This window comes from Cydia pomonella, chromosome 8 (genome assembly GCF_033807575.1).
Source record: "Cydia pomonella isolate Wapato2018A chromosome 8, ilCydPomo1, whole genome shotgun sequence".
Lineage (NCBI taxonomy): Eukaryota > Metazoa > Arthropoda > Insecta > Lepidoptera > Tortricidae > Cydia > Cydia pomonella.
Window position 1 is genome coordinate 3,342,119 of NC_084710.1, and position 16,725 is coordinate 3,358,843.

General features: G+C 35.9%; 1 protein-coding gene across 2 annotated transcripts in view; it reads right to left on the reverse strand.

The window, feature by feature from the left end:
* The window catches only part of LOC133520241 (terminal nucleotidyltransferase 5C), a 380,723-nt gene that overhangs the window by 43,354 nt on the left and 320,644 nt on the right, over positions 1–16,725 (reverse strand). Inside the window, exon 1 of one of the 2 annotated variants that reach the window (XM_061854619.1) lies at positions 14,661–15,343. The exons of the other annotated variant lie outside the window; for it this stretch is intronic. Coding sequence (XP_061710603.1) covers positions 14,661–14,732 — 72 coding nt within the window. The 5' untranslated portion in view covers positions 14,733–15,343. Of the gene's footprint in view, positions 1–14,660; positions 15,344–16,725 lie in introns of those variants that run through there. 2 annotated transcript variants of the gene reach the window in all.

The following is a 16,725-nucleotide window of genomic DNA, read 5'->3' on the forward strand; positions in this document are numbered from 1 at the left end:
GAGTTTTTTGAACTACCCGTACTTGCCGCCCGATTCGAAGAATGAGATACAATAATGATAAGTTCTGGTTTAGATAAGTTCTCATTTAGATATCGTTTGTATGCCGTATAATTGACAGAAGCAGCTCAATTCGGGCAACCTATGTCACGTTGACGTTAGAAATATCGTAGATAGATCTTATTGGGATCACAGCGGAATCGTATTAACTTGAACGTTATGATTGTTAAGATCACTACAGATGCCACTCGGACGATTCCACGACTCAGTGTGAAAATCGTTAAAGTTAATATCAATGTAACACCGTTAGTCTCATGAAGTACACACCCGCAGTCAGTTTACTCCAATTCTGACGAGTGTACGTAACTCAACCTACCTTCCGACGTGATTTTTACGCGCAATGAAAACGTAAAGTCCACGCGCGCGCAGCGTGCAGTGAAAATGTCGCGTGCGCGCACCGACATGCGCGCGATGTCTACACATTACTTTTACAATATGTTTACGCTTTTCTTTACATTGTTGCCGAATTTGTTGATTCGTTGCGCTTGTAATTTGGTTTGTTCGACAATATAGAACAGTGGGGTAAACTACCCAATTTATCAGTAACCTATCAAAAAAATAAGCAATATATGTGGGCATACTTTGAAACGAGGAATCCATTTCTACACGATATTACATAATTTCAATGATTTTTCCACGAGAAGTACATTTTTTGCTTAAATATTCCAGAAAATATATTCTCGTCTCAGGTGAGAAAGAATAACGATATGCAGAGAATTAACAATCCGATAACGTATTGTATAGTTCTTATAAATTGATAAGATATGAATAATCAGATAGGAATCTTCATAGGTATTACGGCAGGGGACTAATCTATCTTCCATTTTGATGATAGGTACTCTGTCCAAGTCCAGTTTAGGTGCCAAAAACAGCAACTTTTCAAGCTAACTACTCGTCTATCTATCGTGCCGTTCTCGTACATTTTAGGCACTTTTCCACACATGGCAACACTGTTCTATCCCACTACTCCCTACTAATATTACCAATAATTTATAATTATTTATTATAAATGCGCAAGTAATTTTGTCTGTCTTACCTTTGCACGCTTACACCGCTGAATAGATTTAGATAAAATTTGTATGGAGACAGTTTGAGACCCGAGAAAGGACAAATTATACAGGTCGTGTCATTCACGTAGACGCATGCCTTGATTCGAATTATCACGTTTTTAGGGTTCCGTGGCCAAATGGCAAAAAACGGAACCCTTATAGATTCGTCATGTCCGTCTGTCTGTCCGATTATGTCACAGCCACTTTTTTCCGAAACTATAAGAGCTATACTGTTCAAACTTGGTAAGTAGATGTATTCTATGAACCGCATTAAGATGTTTACACAAAAATAGAAAAAAAAACTATAAATTTTGGGGGTTCCCCATACTTAGAACTGAAACTCAAAAAATCTTTTTTCATCAAACCCATACGTGTGGGGTATCTATGGATAGGTCTTTAAAAATGGTATTTAGGTTTCTAATATCATTTTTTTCTAAACTGAATAGTTTGCGCGAGAGACACTTCCAAAGTGAAAAAAAGTATGTCCCCCCCCTGTAACTTCTAAAATAACGGAATGAAAAATCTAAAAAAAATATATGATATACATTACCATGCAAACTTCCAACGAAAATTGGTTTGAACCAGATCTAGTAAGTAGTTTTTTTAATACGTCATAAATGGTACGGAACCCTTCATGGGCGAGTCCGACTTGCACTTGGCCGCTTTTAAAGGTTGAATTTGACAAATCTGCGCGTCATCATGAATGACGCGAACTATAGTTTTTATAAAACATCATTAACCTTTCATGCTGTCACGGGAAGAAGCTAAGAAAAATACAAATATTTGTATTGTAAAAGATAAAACAATGAACCTCCATTTTATTTCTGTCTCAGTTATTCTCGGATAAATTAATAATGGCCGTTATCAACGAGCAAGGTCAGCCGAGCGTTTAAAGTTTAAAAATATTGACAAAACCGTACGTTACATAACGTTTGACGTTCGAAAACGATAATGGTTCAAAATTTACGTCACGAGACTCGACGACGCACACGTTATAGTTACCTTTAAATTTAGATTTTCGGCCCCATTCGAAGAATTATTAAGACACGTTTAAGATCTTGGAAAGATCGATAACTAAACGACATGTCAAAATTCACGTTTCTTTCGATTCCCCTGTGATCCCAATAAGATCTATCTACGATATTTCTAACGTCTAAGTGACATTGGTTACCCGAATCGAGCTGCTTCTGTCAATTATACGACATACAAACGATATCTGAATGAGAACTTATCTTTGTCGTATTTCATTCTTCGAATCGGGTCGTGTGTTAATAACTATGCTTGTGGAAATGATAATTATCATTCGAGTGTTCTTGATAAAGAATTTGGATCACATTTCAAGAGTCCGCAGCAAGCTCGGCCGAATTTCACCTTCCCATATAAACGCAGTTTTGTTCTCATTTTAAAACTACACGTTGGATTGTAATGAAACTTTGCACATACAACGGCATTAAGGAATATCTATGTCCGTAATTAGTTTATATAGCTCCAGCTTATAAAACAAATGAAATAGAGCAAAAACAAGTTTTGTATGAAAAACTTAAATTCGCTGTAATTTTTTTAATAATGGTATCTGAAGCTACATAAACTAATTATATACCTTATCCTATTGTTCATTCGATACACGTGCGAATTTCATTTCCTGTTTTCTGCACATTGTATCGTAAATAACTATTATTACATACAAGAAATTGCGAGCTCGACATTTCAAGCGTAACTATGTAATTAAACAGAGACTTAGAAAATCGTCCATCTCAATCACACTTTAGCTATTAGAAAGAAACAGTAGCCATGCACGTGTGGAAATAGTACTCTTATTTCGCAATACATTGTCCACAGTCAGAGTTCACAGGCCAGGCATTTGATAACATATGGATTTAGATCGCAATCAAGATAAAGAACGAATATAAACTTTAAACACGTAAAAATAAAGTCAAAATTAGAATGACGCAGAAATATGAGTTGGAACCATTTCAGTTTCAACTTCATGAGTCATGAATCGCCACCATTAAACTATTACGACGTAACGAAAATGTGACTTGTTAAAAAAGCAAATACGTGCCACTGCAACGTCAGTTTTATTCTTCGGTTTTAAAGTTCAATTTGAGTTAGATATTGAATTTATAAACATGATGCGCCATATTGTGCATAATGTATTTGAATGCGAAGATTGGTATTAGAGTAGGTTTCGTTACGTTATACGCAACATTTGACAGGTGTGAAGTAGATGTATCAAGAAAATATTTAGTAACAGCTGTTGGTCACTTTTTGTAGTTTTTCTTTCTGTAAAAACCTGTAGAAGTACTAGTGCTCGACGCTGCACTAGTCACCGACATGGGCACTTTATTTCATGGAAATATAGGTTAAATTTGAACAACGAAGATTTTTCTGTATTCGAACTTAATCCTTGTCACTTTGACATAAAGTGCCCATGTCGAGTACTAGTGCAGCGTCGAGCACTAGTACTTCTACCTTATTACTTGATAAATTTTAGTGGCATGTAGAATATTTAGGAAGTCTTTCAACGTTGTGTTTCATTTTCTAGGTTAATAACTGTACATTTTTCATGTACAGTTAGCAAAACAATTATGTATCATCGTAAATCAAGAAATCACAAGTCTCTTACATGAGATTGCAGTAGGTCAATGCGGGTAAGTGCGGCTACTAAACGTAGGTAGCAAATGTATTAACTTGAGGTAATCACTAATCAATATGTAAACAGGCCTTAAGAGGAAAGGGGACGGCCGCTTCTCCCTTCTCCATACAAACGTAATCCGCATCAGCTCTCTGGATATAGACATTATAAAAAATATTTTTACATAATTTGATGTATTTTAATTGTGTGATTATTGTAAAAATTAGGAGCGTAAAACAGATTTCATACAAATTTTTAAATGCTCTTATAACTCTTATAATATTTAAAAATTCTAAAAAAAATCAAACGTATGGGCATAGCTGATTGATATACATTAAATTGTGTCAAAATATTTTGAATTATGTTAATATCCAGAGAAACTGAATATATGCACTGCAAGTTTGCCAACAGTAACTCCCAACACACTTTACACCTGCAAAATACTGCGCTTAAAACCGTACAAAACTTTAAGTACCTAGGCATCGTAAAAGTACGGGCTGGCAAAAGTGGAGGGAGCTTACAGGAGTACTCTGTGACCCGAGCATGCCTATCCGCATAAAGGGCAAAGTGTACAAAACTGCTGTCAGACTAGCAATGTTATATGGTGCAGAATGTTGGCCTCTCAAGAAGCAACAATCCGACCAACTTCACGTCGCTGAAATGCGAATGCTTAGGTGGTCTGCAGGAGTGACACTCATGGACAAAGTACCGAACCGTTACATCAGAGGCTCGTTCAAAATAAGACCCATACAGGACAAGCTAACAGAAACACGACTCCGATGGTATGGGCATGTCATGAGAAGGCCGGAGGACCACATGACTAGAAAGGTGCTCGAATGTATGAAAGAACCGAAAAAGAGTGGACGACCCCGACTTACATGGATTTCCGAAGTTAAGAAAGACCTAGAGAATAAGAATATAGACCCAACGACGACCCGGAACAGATATAACTGGAGAAAATTGATTAGGAGAGCCGACCCCAAATAAAAATGGGATAAGGCCAGAAGGTGATTTCACACGAGTCCTCCACTTTCGTCTTAATGTGAAAACTAGCCACATTTACCCCGCAGACACACTTAGGGCGGTTTCAGACAAGCCTTTACGCATATATACGGTCGTTTCGGCGGTATGAGCGTATACGCACATCACATTTCCCTACATTCCTTGTTTGCCAGCTTACGCGTGCGTTTTCTTTCGCGTATGGTCATGTAAACCGCTAGTCTGAAATCACGGAATATTATAATGAGGTTATTGCTATTGGTAATTTCGGTCGGATTTAAAAGGCAGACTGCTGTGAACAAATGTTCTAAGACTGCCTTTTAGTATCCGGCGGCAGCATTGACCTTATCACAGATAATGAAAGCCATAAGCCAAAACGATGTAACGTACCGAAGCAAATTGGTCAGTAAAAACTTCGCCACATGACTGGATTAGTAATTTAAGTTAGGTACGGTAAAACGTCAAAGATGAGTCGTAGAAAAACACACTTTTTCCTGTATATAATAAGGTACTTAAGTGCAGTTGAATCATGGTCTTATTATCTCAATTGAGGATGAGCAAGCAATAATCATACTTAAGGTGTTAAACATTTAGCTCATAGTTTCCAAAAATTTTATAACGATAAAAGGTTTGCTAAATATAATTATACTATACTTTAGTTTTATTTAGCTTATGCGAAATGCCAAGGCGTGGACTGCCGGCTCTAGTCTGTGTTTCCGCATGAGTACAATCTGGATATCTTCAAGGCTAGAGTAAATAAGTATCTTGTAGGTAAGCGTGCTCCACCGTAGACCGCATCATCACTTACCATCAGGTGAGATCGTGGTCAAACGCCTGCCTATCCTCCGTAAAAAAAAAAAAAAACTGGTCTGATAACAAAGATTTATAACAGTTTTAGGTAGTCTAGTTTTTGAATTTTATTTTTAAGTATGAAAAATTATTGAAGTACTTAACTAACCTGATTATAACAATTAAAACCGCTGCAAGTAAAAAATCAAGTACATTCATATCAAAGTAAACATAGATAAGACAATAAAAACATTGTTCGTAATAAACAAGGCACGAAGATGCTCCAATTCTTTGTTAACCCGTGTAAACATCCTCGCACGCCGACAAAAATGTAAATTCGACCATTTACGCACAGAGTTATTATTCAAGTGATGTAATTCGGAACGAACGTTACTCATATCGTTGAATTTCAATCGAAAAACGTTTCAATAAAATGCGTGAGTTATCTATCAAGGAGATTTCTTTTTTTTTTCATAACTTTCATAACTTAGCAGTACTAAATAAAGAGTGACCAAACTGTTAAGCTTCGAGCAACGCCGGGAAGGGAGACGGCTTTCGTACTATTTCCCTTCTGCCGAAGCATAGGTACAACTGTACCTATGGCGGTGCATGTTGTGACTCGTCCATAGACAAAAAGAGATCGAGGTGTGCAAGATTTGTCTTTGACGTGTGTCATTTTCTATGTATATGTGTCGTCATTACAGATTGGATTTTGTATGTAATGAGTGAGAAGGGCGACTGTGTGTGTGTGTGCACGTTTCCCCCCGCAAAAAATGGCAGAACGATTTGTACGGTGAGAAATCGCTTGGGCTGCACTGCATCCTTCCGACGTGTCGGAAGCCGGTGCTGCTCGAAGCTCTCCAGTGTCTGAGGCCGGACTAGAACTGGTGTCTTTAACTTCCACGGCTATTATACAGTAGTGTGATTACTAAAAAACACTAATCAAAATATTTAATAACAATAACTTGATTTATTTCTAAGTTGTCATCATCTTTCTTCATCTTCCTCGCGTTGTACCGGCATTTTGCCACGGCTCATGGGAGCCTGGTGTCCGCTTGGCAACTAATCCCAAGAATTGGCGTAGGCACTAGTTTTTATGAAATCGACTGCCATCTGCCCTTCCAACCCAGAGGGTAAACTAGGCCTTATTGGGATTCGTTCGGTTTCCTCATGATGTTCTCTTTCACTGAAAAGTGACTAGTAAATATCAAATGATATCTAGTACATAAGTTCCGAAAATTCATTGGTACGAGCCGGGGTTTGAACGCGCGACCTCCGGATAGCAAGTCGCAATCAAGAAATCATTAGGTAATTAAAAGGAACGTATTGGATTCTGCTTAACGTTTAATCGTAAAAATTCCATTGCTCATCAAAGTCATTTCAGCCGAGATAATGCGGGCCAGGCGTCCCCCAAGGACAACAATGACAGCTTTCACAAAGCATAAAATTAGTTGTGTCAAGGCAATAATTATTCTAAATTATTTGTAGGCACATGTTTCAACAAATTGCTCAACTGAACAGCATGATGGTCAGTCCAAATAATTGGGGTTTTCCCTCTCCAACAAAGAAATACTGTGTTGCTGTAGGCACAGTTGCCAAATATTTGTGTTGACAAATATAATAAGGAAATTGGGATTTCTTATATTGACTTGATAGTGCAATAGGTATTCTTGGTAACATAGTTGACCGAGGAAGAGTTTGCTTATACGCGGTCTCTCGTTTCGTGATGTAGATTATCGCTCGCCTAAGCATAGAGTAGGTAGGTGGGTCATTCTACAATATATAATCTCATTCCCCTGGCCATACTTATTAACAACAACTATGAGTCTGTAAGGAACTATCCAAAAGGATTACAGAGGTCACCGATGACCGCAAAGCTGGCAGCTTCCTCGCTCAAAGAGTTACTCTTGCGATACAGCGAGGAAATGCTGCTAGCTTCTACGGTACTATGTCGCAGGGGGATAGTTTTTAGTATTTTATTTTAAGACTAGTATTCTTTATTTTTAGATCTAGGATTTAGTTTTGTAGTTTAGTTACTTTTTTTTATAAATCACCTATATGATAAAACTACAACTTAAGAATCCTAACGTTTTTGAAATACAGAAGTCTGTAAAAAAGTTACTTGAAAGAAATGATTTATATATTTGCAAATTCCCAGGAATATTCGCTTTATTAGCATCTAATTTTTGGTGACTGAGTAACACGTGCCAAGTTCAATCTACAACCAAAAGAGCTAAGCGGAATCTCCTGGGAATTTGCGAATAGGTATAGTCAGGGAAATGAGATTCCAGGGGAATGAGAGTATAATGATTCAGGTATGTTAGGTAAGGTAGAAGTACTACTGCTCAACGCTGCACTAGTCACCGACATGGGCACTTTATTTCATGGAAATAAAGGTTAAATTTGAACAACGTAGATTTTTCTGTATTCGAACTTAATCCTTGTCACTTTGACATAAAGTGCCCATGTCGAGTACTAGTGCAGCGTCGAGCACTAGTACTTCTACCTTATACTTATAGTTTTACAATGACTGATGTTATAGGAGGATACATCGGTTTAGAACTATCTACGCAGAATAAAATAGAGTAAAGCAGGGGTTCCCAAAGTGTGCGCCGCGGCGCCCTGGTGCGCCGTAGAAAGTAAAGAGGGGCGCCGTGAGTTCTATCATTATCCGAAACCACAAATATTCGCGGGTACCTATTTGAGCGCTCGCATCGGTAAATAATATAGCGTCGTGTCACTCTTTTTCGACCGTGATTTTAAATTTACAAGGGCGCCGTTGCAAAATACTACACTTGTAACTGCGCCGCAGGTTGAAAAAGATTGGGAAACCCTGGAGTAAAGAGAAAATGACTACTATTTGAGGCATTTTTGATTTCAGACACGAATGTGCCATTAACAAACGACCAATTTGCTCCTAAAGACATAAGAATATTGCCAATAAAACATGACATTTTTTTTAATAGCAAGTGGCTAGCCACAGATACAATACGCTCAGCGATAAGGGTACCACATCCGCACTATTTCACTTACAATGTTGTCGTTGGCTGGTTGTTGTTATGCTACCTACGGTCGAGTGCACAAAATATCTTTACGAGGCAACGTTCTAAAAATATATCTACACGGACTTATTGTCTTAGAGGCCAGTAAATATTTTATGAAATATTGAGCTTTGCCACGCTAAAATCTAAGAACGTCCAAAGTCCAAAACTTCCAAACTATGTTATATTTATCTGTGTAACTAAACGAAATACGAAATGATTAAATTATCGGCCATATCTAATCCAATTGTTATAAAGTAAATAATACTATAACGATAATCGGACGATAGTTGATCAATGCATAATTAAAAAGATAAGTTGTTTAGATATAACAACAACTTTCATTTATTCATTTCATTATATTATTTTTTTGTTATTGTTAGGAATAATTAAACGCATTAGTTTATTTATCGTACATATTATTTTAACTTTCCAGTAAACAAACATGTAGTATAATAACGTTATTGTTATCTTCCTTGCTGGCGTCACCGACAAACGATATTGGCAATTAATAACGCCATTATCGTTAACACCCGGCAAGTCACGTGACGGAACGAAAATAACAATAAACAAGTGCTTGAAAAACGATAACCGGGTTAAAGTTTTTTTCGTATGACAACGCCCTAAAAAGATATTTTTTGGGAGGGGCCCTTCTCTTATTACGATTTAATTATAGTCAGCGGGCGAAGTGTTCGAAATTATCTACACATATTCTTATTTACATATCATATAATAATTTTGGACAATCTGTTTGGCTGTTAATGCTGCTTATATACTTTGTGTCAAACGCGACTTCAAGTATGGAGTCGCGCGACAACACAAGACGAGCTAAGCGGTCAGATACTAAAATGACAGATCAGGTTGCTAAGTTACTACCCAAGTAACTTAGTTGCACCAATTTTATAGGTACTGCAATGACAGATTGTTTGGACTAATTTGGGAAAATGTTAGTACATATAATATATTAACGACCGGTTTGGCCTAGTGGGTAGTGACCCTGCCTACGAAGCTGATGGTCCTGGGTTCAAATCCTGGTAAGGGCATTTATTCGTGTGATGAGCATGGATATTTTGTTCCTGAGTCATGGGTGTTTTCTATGTATTTAAGTATTTATAAATATTTATATATTGTATATATCGTTGTGTCTAAGTACCCTTTGCCTTATTGAGCTTACTGTGGGACTTAGTCAATTTGTGTAATAATGTCCTATAATATTTATTTATTTATATATGTTACGAGCTCACGAGTGTAGTATTAGATAGCTAATTAACAAATAAATTGACTGCCAGATAAAAAATCCTACAAAACTTAGCACTTTACTCGTATACACCAACGATGACTTTATTCGTCAGATAAGTGGCAAGTAGCTTATTCAGGACTTGGAGATTACTTTGCATGATATTGATATTCATATTGATAATCTCATAGTGTTGTGTTCCTGCCGGTGAGTAAGGTTGCCAGAGCTCAACCAGGGGCGGGAGGGGGTTAGGGTCGGCAACGCGCATGTAACTCCTCTGGAGTTGCAGGCGTACATAGGCTACGGATACTGCTTACCATCAGGCGGGCCGTTTGCTTGTTTGCCACACACGTAGTATAAAAAAAAATTGTTGTAACATGTTGTGTTGCAAAATTAGTTTTTGTACCGGAATTTTCACTTACTACCATCATCGTATCATATTTCATACGAATAAAGAACTTTTACTATACTTTCGGTGTTTAAATTTGCGAATTTTAGTTTTCGTACCCGTATCGTAATGCATTACGGTACGAATATACGGAACCTTCATAGGTGTATCATTTTCTTCATATGTGTTTATTACGTACGATTATGTAAGTCTACGAAAGTATTAAAATAAATTAAATTTTCGCTCATCAAACTTTAGTAAAACACTTGAACAACTTTCATTTAACTTCTGTAACCTTAGGTGACATAACTAAGTATATAAGTAATATAATGAATAATTCAAAGCATGCCATCGCTTCGATCTAGTTACTAGGCTCCTCACGAGGGTATCCAATCTACTTCTTTAAATGTTCCATCGTCTACTCTACACTGTTGACAATTTGTAAATCATGACAACTCAAATTGACATTGTGATCTCAAAATGATGTCTTAGTTATTATTCACTTATTATTTATTAATAACTTTCATTCATTCATTCGCCCTTGACTCTCACACCAATACAATATACGTATACGAACAACTGCGAGCGAAATGGACGCGCAAACGCAAAGGTAAGTAATAAAATGAATCTTTTTAAAGAGGAAGATTAAATATAAATAGAGGGTAATGTGTCTGGCCAATTCGGAAGAAAAAACCGTGTGACCTAGTATAAGATAGTTACCACTAACAAATCGTTACAAGCTTAAATACCGGAATAGAAAATCTAAATTCACCTCCGGTCGCAGTAAGGCGCGTTTTTTATCGCCTGCCATGTCATGCGTCTCTTTCGCACTTACATACTTGTTAGAACGTGACAGGCATGGCGACAGACGATAAAGCAGCGACCATCTTCGACCTACTGATTAATAGCGTTTTAGTGGATACAAATGATGCTAAAGCACTTATTATAATGTTTTCATACTAGTTGACTGTAATGGTTGAATTAAGATTTCGTATATCAAACTATAATCGCATACTTTTCATGTATGGGCTCCGAACTCAACTATAATATTCATTTCGATACGCTGTCAACTATAAAAAAACTTGTCCAATAACGTGCCGCCGCGCTCCCATAGAAAAGATTAAACGGGGGCGTTTCGCGCGTTTATGTCTTTTGTACCACATTTTGTCTGCTGAGATACTTACCAATTTTCATTACTTATTTAGGTTTTTTTTTGTAAAAAAAAATATTTTAGACGACTCGTAGAAAGAGAAGTGTATAGGTAAAAAACTTAAGTAAGTCACCTGTTGTATGTAGTAATTGTAGTTGTGATGTGTTCGAATAGACAATACATGTTTAAAAGACACACACAAACAAAACAAATGTCTATTCGAACACGTCACAACTACATACAACAGGTGACTTACTTAAGTTTTTTACCTATAATAGTTGTAATTTTCAATCTCCTTAAGCAACTCGGCAAGCTTCGTTGCCTAAACACGGTACTCGACTGATAAGCTCTCTATTATATAACGATTGTATAAAATATTAATTCCTAAATTTAATAATTATAATCCGTCAGATATAAAATCCGTATTCGCAGTTTAGACCAAGATACATCTGTTCGTTTAATTAAATTATCATTTATTCTTAAACGGGTAAAAAAAGAAATAATTTAAACCGTTTGATATTACCAATTATATACCTTAACCAGAACCGTACCCCTAGTGTAAATAAATTCGATTTCGAAACATGACGTACGCGTTTGCGTTTAGTCTCATTTTGTATTGGATTTAGAAAGAGCGCGCCAAGCGGGACGTTTTGGAAACTCAAAATCCTATACAAAATGACACTTAACGCAAACGCGTTCGTCACGTTATGATGTCGATAAAACTTACACTAGGGGTACCGGTATCAGTAAATACCAGTCTTTGTAAAGTAAAAGTCAACATTTGCTTTGTTACCTCATTTCAAATTTTAAATCGCTAATGAGTTTCGTATAAACTTTCTACCGGTCGCGAATTAGAATCGTACATTTTTCGCTAATATATTTCATTAAATAAGCATAGATAGACAAGTGATAAATAGATAAATATTATCATGTACTTATAATAAATAAAAGATACTTCTCTCTTTTTCTCCTGTTTAGAGTTTAAGGTAGGTAAACCTTAAGTCTACACAGTCCAAAATTAACACAAAAATTCTGAGCCATCAAAAATCGGGTTAATTTCTAGGAATGGAAAAAATACTAATAGTAACCGCTCATATACAACTCTTTTATTATTTAACTCGTAACTAATAACGTAATAACACAAAAAACATTGCAAATAAAGTTGCAGAATCATATTTGTTATATATTTTCAATTTGCGACATATCCATTATAAAACTACTTACCTACTACACTGTTCAAAATATATAGTACGAAGGTCACTAGATAAGTTTTGCAATAGACAAATATGAAACAATGAGGTGTCCTGTCAGATATTTTTTTAAACTATATTTCCATAGACAATATTTGGGCGAAAAACATGTACTTTAGTATTAAATTTACTTATTAAAAAAAAAATGAAAACGTCGGCGTGGACTAAGGACGTTTTACGCATATTATATTCGACATTTTAATTCCATAGAAAGTTTAGATTTTTTAATAAGAAAATTTAAAAATAAAATGTTTTCCGGCCAATCATTGTCTATGGAAATATAGTTTTAATAAGTATGTGATAGGCCACCTCTATGTTTCATATTTGTCTATTGCAAAACTTATCTAGTGACCTATGTACGCACAAAATAAACATGTCCTCGTCAGTCGCGGCGTACTTGAACTAGTATAGATCGTGACATTCACGAAGACGCGTGCCTTGACTCCTATTGTCGTGTCATTAAAGGTTAGATTTGACAAATCTGCGCGCCATCGTAGATGACATGACCTATAAAAATTAAATTCGAGTTTTGAAATTACATGGAAATAAAAGAAAGTTCCAAATTCAAAAGCGCAAAAATTGGTTTGGGTCTTACGTATCACGAAACGCACAGACGAAAGTTCGTGGAAGTCGATAAAATTCGGCGACACGTCCGGAAAATGCATTAAACATAGAAGCTACCATGTTTGGAGATCGCGAAAAAACACGAAAAAGGCCGACTTCCGCGTAACCGACGAAAAACAATCGGACTTCAAACATGGCGGGAAACCCTGACGTAACGCGCAGCTACTCACTCATCTATATGAATTCCTAGGAGTTTGAAATACCTAGTTTAGTTTATTGTATAAATTAAGTTGTTTAGCCGTCAAAAGATACGAAAACATCATCACTTGCGAAATACCATTTTCTAAGTAGATCTATCGTTTAAATATTAAGGATTGAAATAAGTCCAAATTTGTGCAAGATATTTTTATATTTAAACTTTATAAAGTAGACGAAAAGAGGAGCTGGACGAAAACTAGCGCAATGACCCTAATATTTTTTTTTTACATTTCAGAAAGTGCCACTCGAAAGCAAAACAGCCAATTCCTATTCTGTATAAGTTCTATTTGTATGTGTTCTTATTCGTATCACTTAATTCCGATAATTTGTTTTGATAAATATAAATACACAAAAAAAACCACCAAAAGATTATTTGGAAGAAATTACGCATTAGCAATAAAAACGTCTATAACCTCTTCTACTCGATGATTATTGTAATTTTAACATTTAATTGTGCAAAAAACAGTTAGTATAGTTATGTTATGTTCTAGATATATTGGTTTTTTATCGCTTTAATTAAATAAAATATCAATAAAATAATACATTGAGAAAACATAATATCACACCGATAACCTTGGAAACGAAGATTTATTATTCAAGATATATGTATAACAAGTTTTGCTTTACAATCAATCATGATTAATTTAATTGGTGTCATATAGATGTAAAAAGCTGATAAAACAACGGACAAACACACAAAGCACACTTAAATCGACCACGAATCGATTTACACAATCTTTTGTCACTATGTGGGTAAGAATAAAACAATTGGACACCGAAGGACACAGTACGGCGCAAAATGTCGAGAATTTGCGACATAACGCCTACACAACCGTACTATACGAACTACAAATTATTTTATAGATCAGCATATTGTATATGTTTATTTTATTAATTTACACAAGAAATTCCGACAGCTATAAACTTTACATTTAACTTTTTTAATAACAACAGAGTCAATTACAGGAACTCGATAGAAGCCGGATATGTAAATTATAATATGTAGTGTTCTTGTCAGTAAATTTGGTTGATGGCGAGAAACCTGCATTTGTTCCTTATCGAAATTTAAAGGATCAGAGACTCTTGAACACAAAATCGCAAGCGCCTAAGCCGCTATTACTTAAGTAGAATTCCATTTTTTATTGGTACGCTTATTTTACACCATCGCAAATAAAAACTAAACTTTTCACTAATACGGAATTGGCCGCGCGCCATAGCCAATCATCACATGATTCGCACTCACCTTCATGTCGTCGAGCATGTCACACACGGAGATCAGAGACGCAGTATCGGGGGACACCTTGATAACACCCATGGCGAAATTCTTTAGAATCCAGGTCCGTTAAAACTTTTTAAATTTTTAAATGTGGAACGCGCGTCAGTCGTTTTAGGAACACAGCGAGACGGGCGGACGCCGTGACCGAGCCGCGTGGACTGACGTCGTGAGAATGCTCGCGCCAGTGAAAGGGTCGTGACGTCACTACCGATAACGCGAACGCGACTTGTTGCTACAACTCCGTCCCGCTCACACGTGTAAAAACTGTATATATCCATCTCAACACTAATGTCTTGATACGTTTTGATAAAATGTATCGCGTTATCGTTTTGCACGCAGATTTCGATTTTTAGTAACAAAGCTGACCTTGCCGCGTGAAAGGATGCTTTGTTTTTGTTACACAACATATATGTGCAGTTTATTTTTAAATATATAGACTGTGACCTTCAAAAAGGTTGAAATTTTCGACTACGTCACCCGTAGTCCGCCTACGTCACGCGTAGACGCCTACGCCTACGGGAGCCTGCGACGTAGCGTTGCTACGCAACGGGAGTACAACACCTCGCCAAAGCCAAAGTGCATTAAGTCGAATTCGCAATTATTACTAAAAAGAACCTTAACACAATTGTATTGGATCTAAAATAGTACGCTAATGTTGTAAAATGACTATATTTTGTTTACGATTACATTGGGAATTGTATTGAAAAAGAGAGTGAAATTCTAACATAACATTATGAAGTATTTATTCATGTATCTCTTTCATGTGTCAAATGTTATTTCAACCAATAAACAATAACTTTTATGAATGTATCACTTTTAAAGACAAATCCCTGAAGGCCTGGGCCCTTTTAAAGGCAAATCCTGGAAGTAGGAGCTGTGTAATACAGGGGTATCCAACCTTTTTACCTTGAGTTCTTAAATTTGCCTCTCGTTTAAACATGTTCTGTACAAAACTGGGAAGATAATTATCTTCAATATGATGTGAAATTTAGTGTGTTCACTATCTAAGCTGTAGCTTATGATGTTACTTACAGACGCAGATTGATTGAAAAACAGGTCACAGGCATGCAAACTCTTTCCACTCAACTTGACTATAATTTATGTTAGTTTTTTTTATATTCATATTTTTTATTTTTTTGTTTATAAGAGGCAAACGAATGGAATCGTCTGATGTTAAGCAATTATCCGTCTCCCACGGACACATGCAACACCAGAGTTGCAAGTGCGTTGCCGCGGCCTTTCAGATGAGAGTGCGCTCTCTTTGAAGGCTTGAAGGTCGTATCGCGTCGGAAATAACGAGTTAAATTTATTATGTTTTTTTTTCTCCTGTTTCTTGTTTGTGATGGAGTGTCAGTGTATTCTGATTGTCCTCAAACTATAAAGTGACCCGCAATTTATTTCATTTGTTTTGTAAAATCAAAACCTAAGACTATGAAAACAATTTTAAATCATTTTGCCAGAATTATTAATAACGATATTTTGCTATATATCTATGTTATTACCATATTATATCAAAATAATATAGCATATCTACTAATACACAAGGACAGAATATAAACTTAAGAATATATTTACCATTTCACCATTTTCGTATTCTGTGCTACATATTTTATCATGTTGACATACCGCCCTCGGCAATATATTCTTCATGAGAAAACGTACCTGAAAAAAATTATAACGTATATTAATTATTAATTTTATGACAGGTTTGTTAAATAGAAGACAAAAACATTGCAACATACCAATAAACTATCTTAATATTTAATAGACAAATAATGCAAACAACTAGTGCATTTTTATATTATATATTTTGTAAATAGATTTAAAAACAAAGGTATACAAATATGTAACTAAAGCAAAGAGCTGATATAAAAATTATAAGTTCTAGTAATTTTAAAGAATTATAAATGTTACTACAAAACAGGCTTAATTTATGTTTGTAACTTTTTAAAAAGACGAGTGTTATAATTTTGACGCCAATGTCTGTCTGTGTTGTGTATCTGGTGGCATCGTAGCTCTCAAACGGATGGTC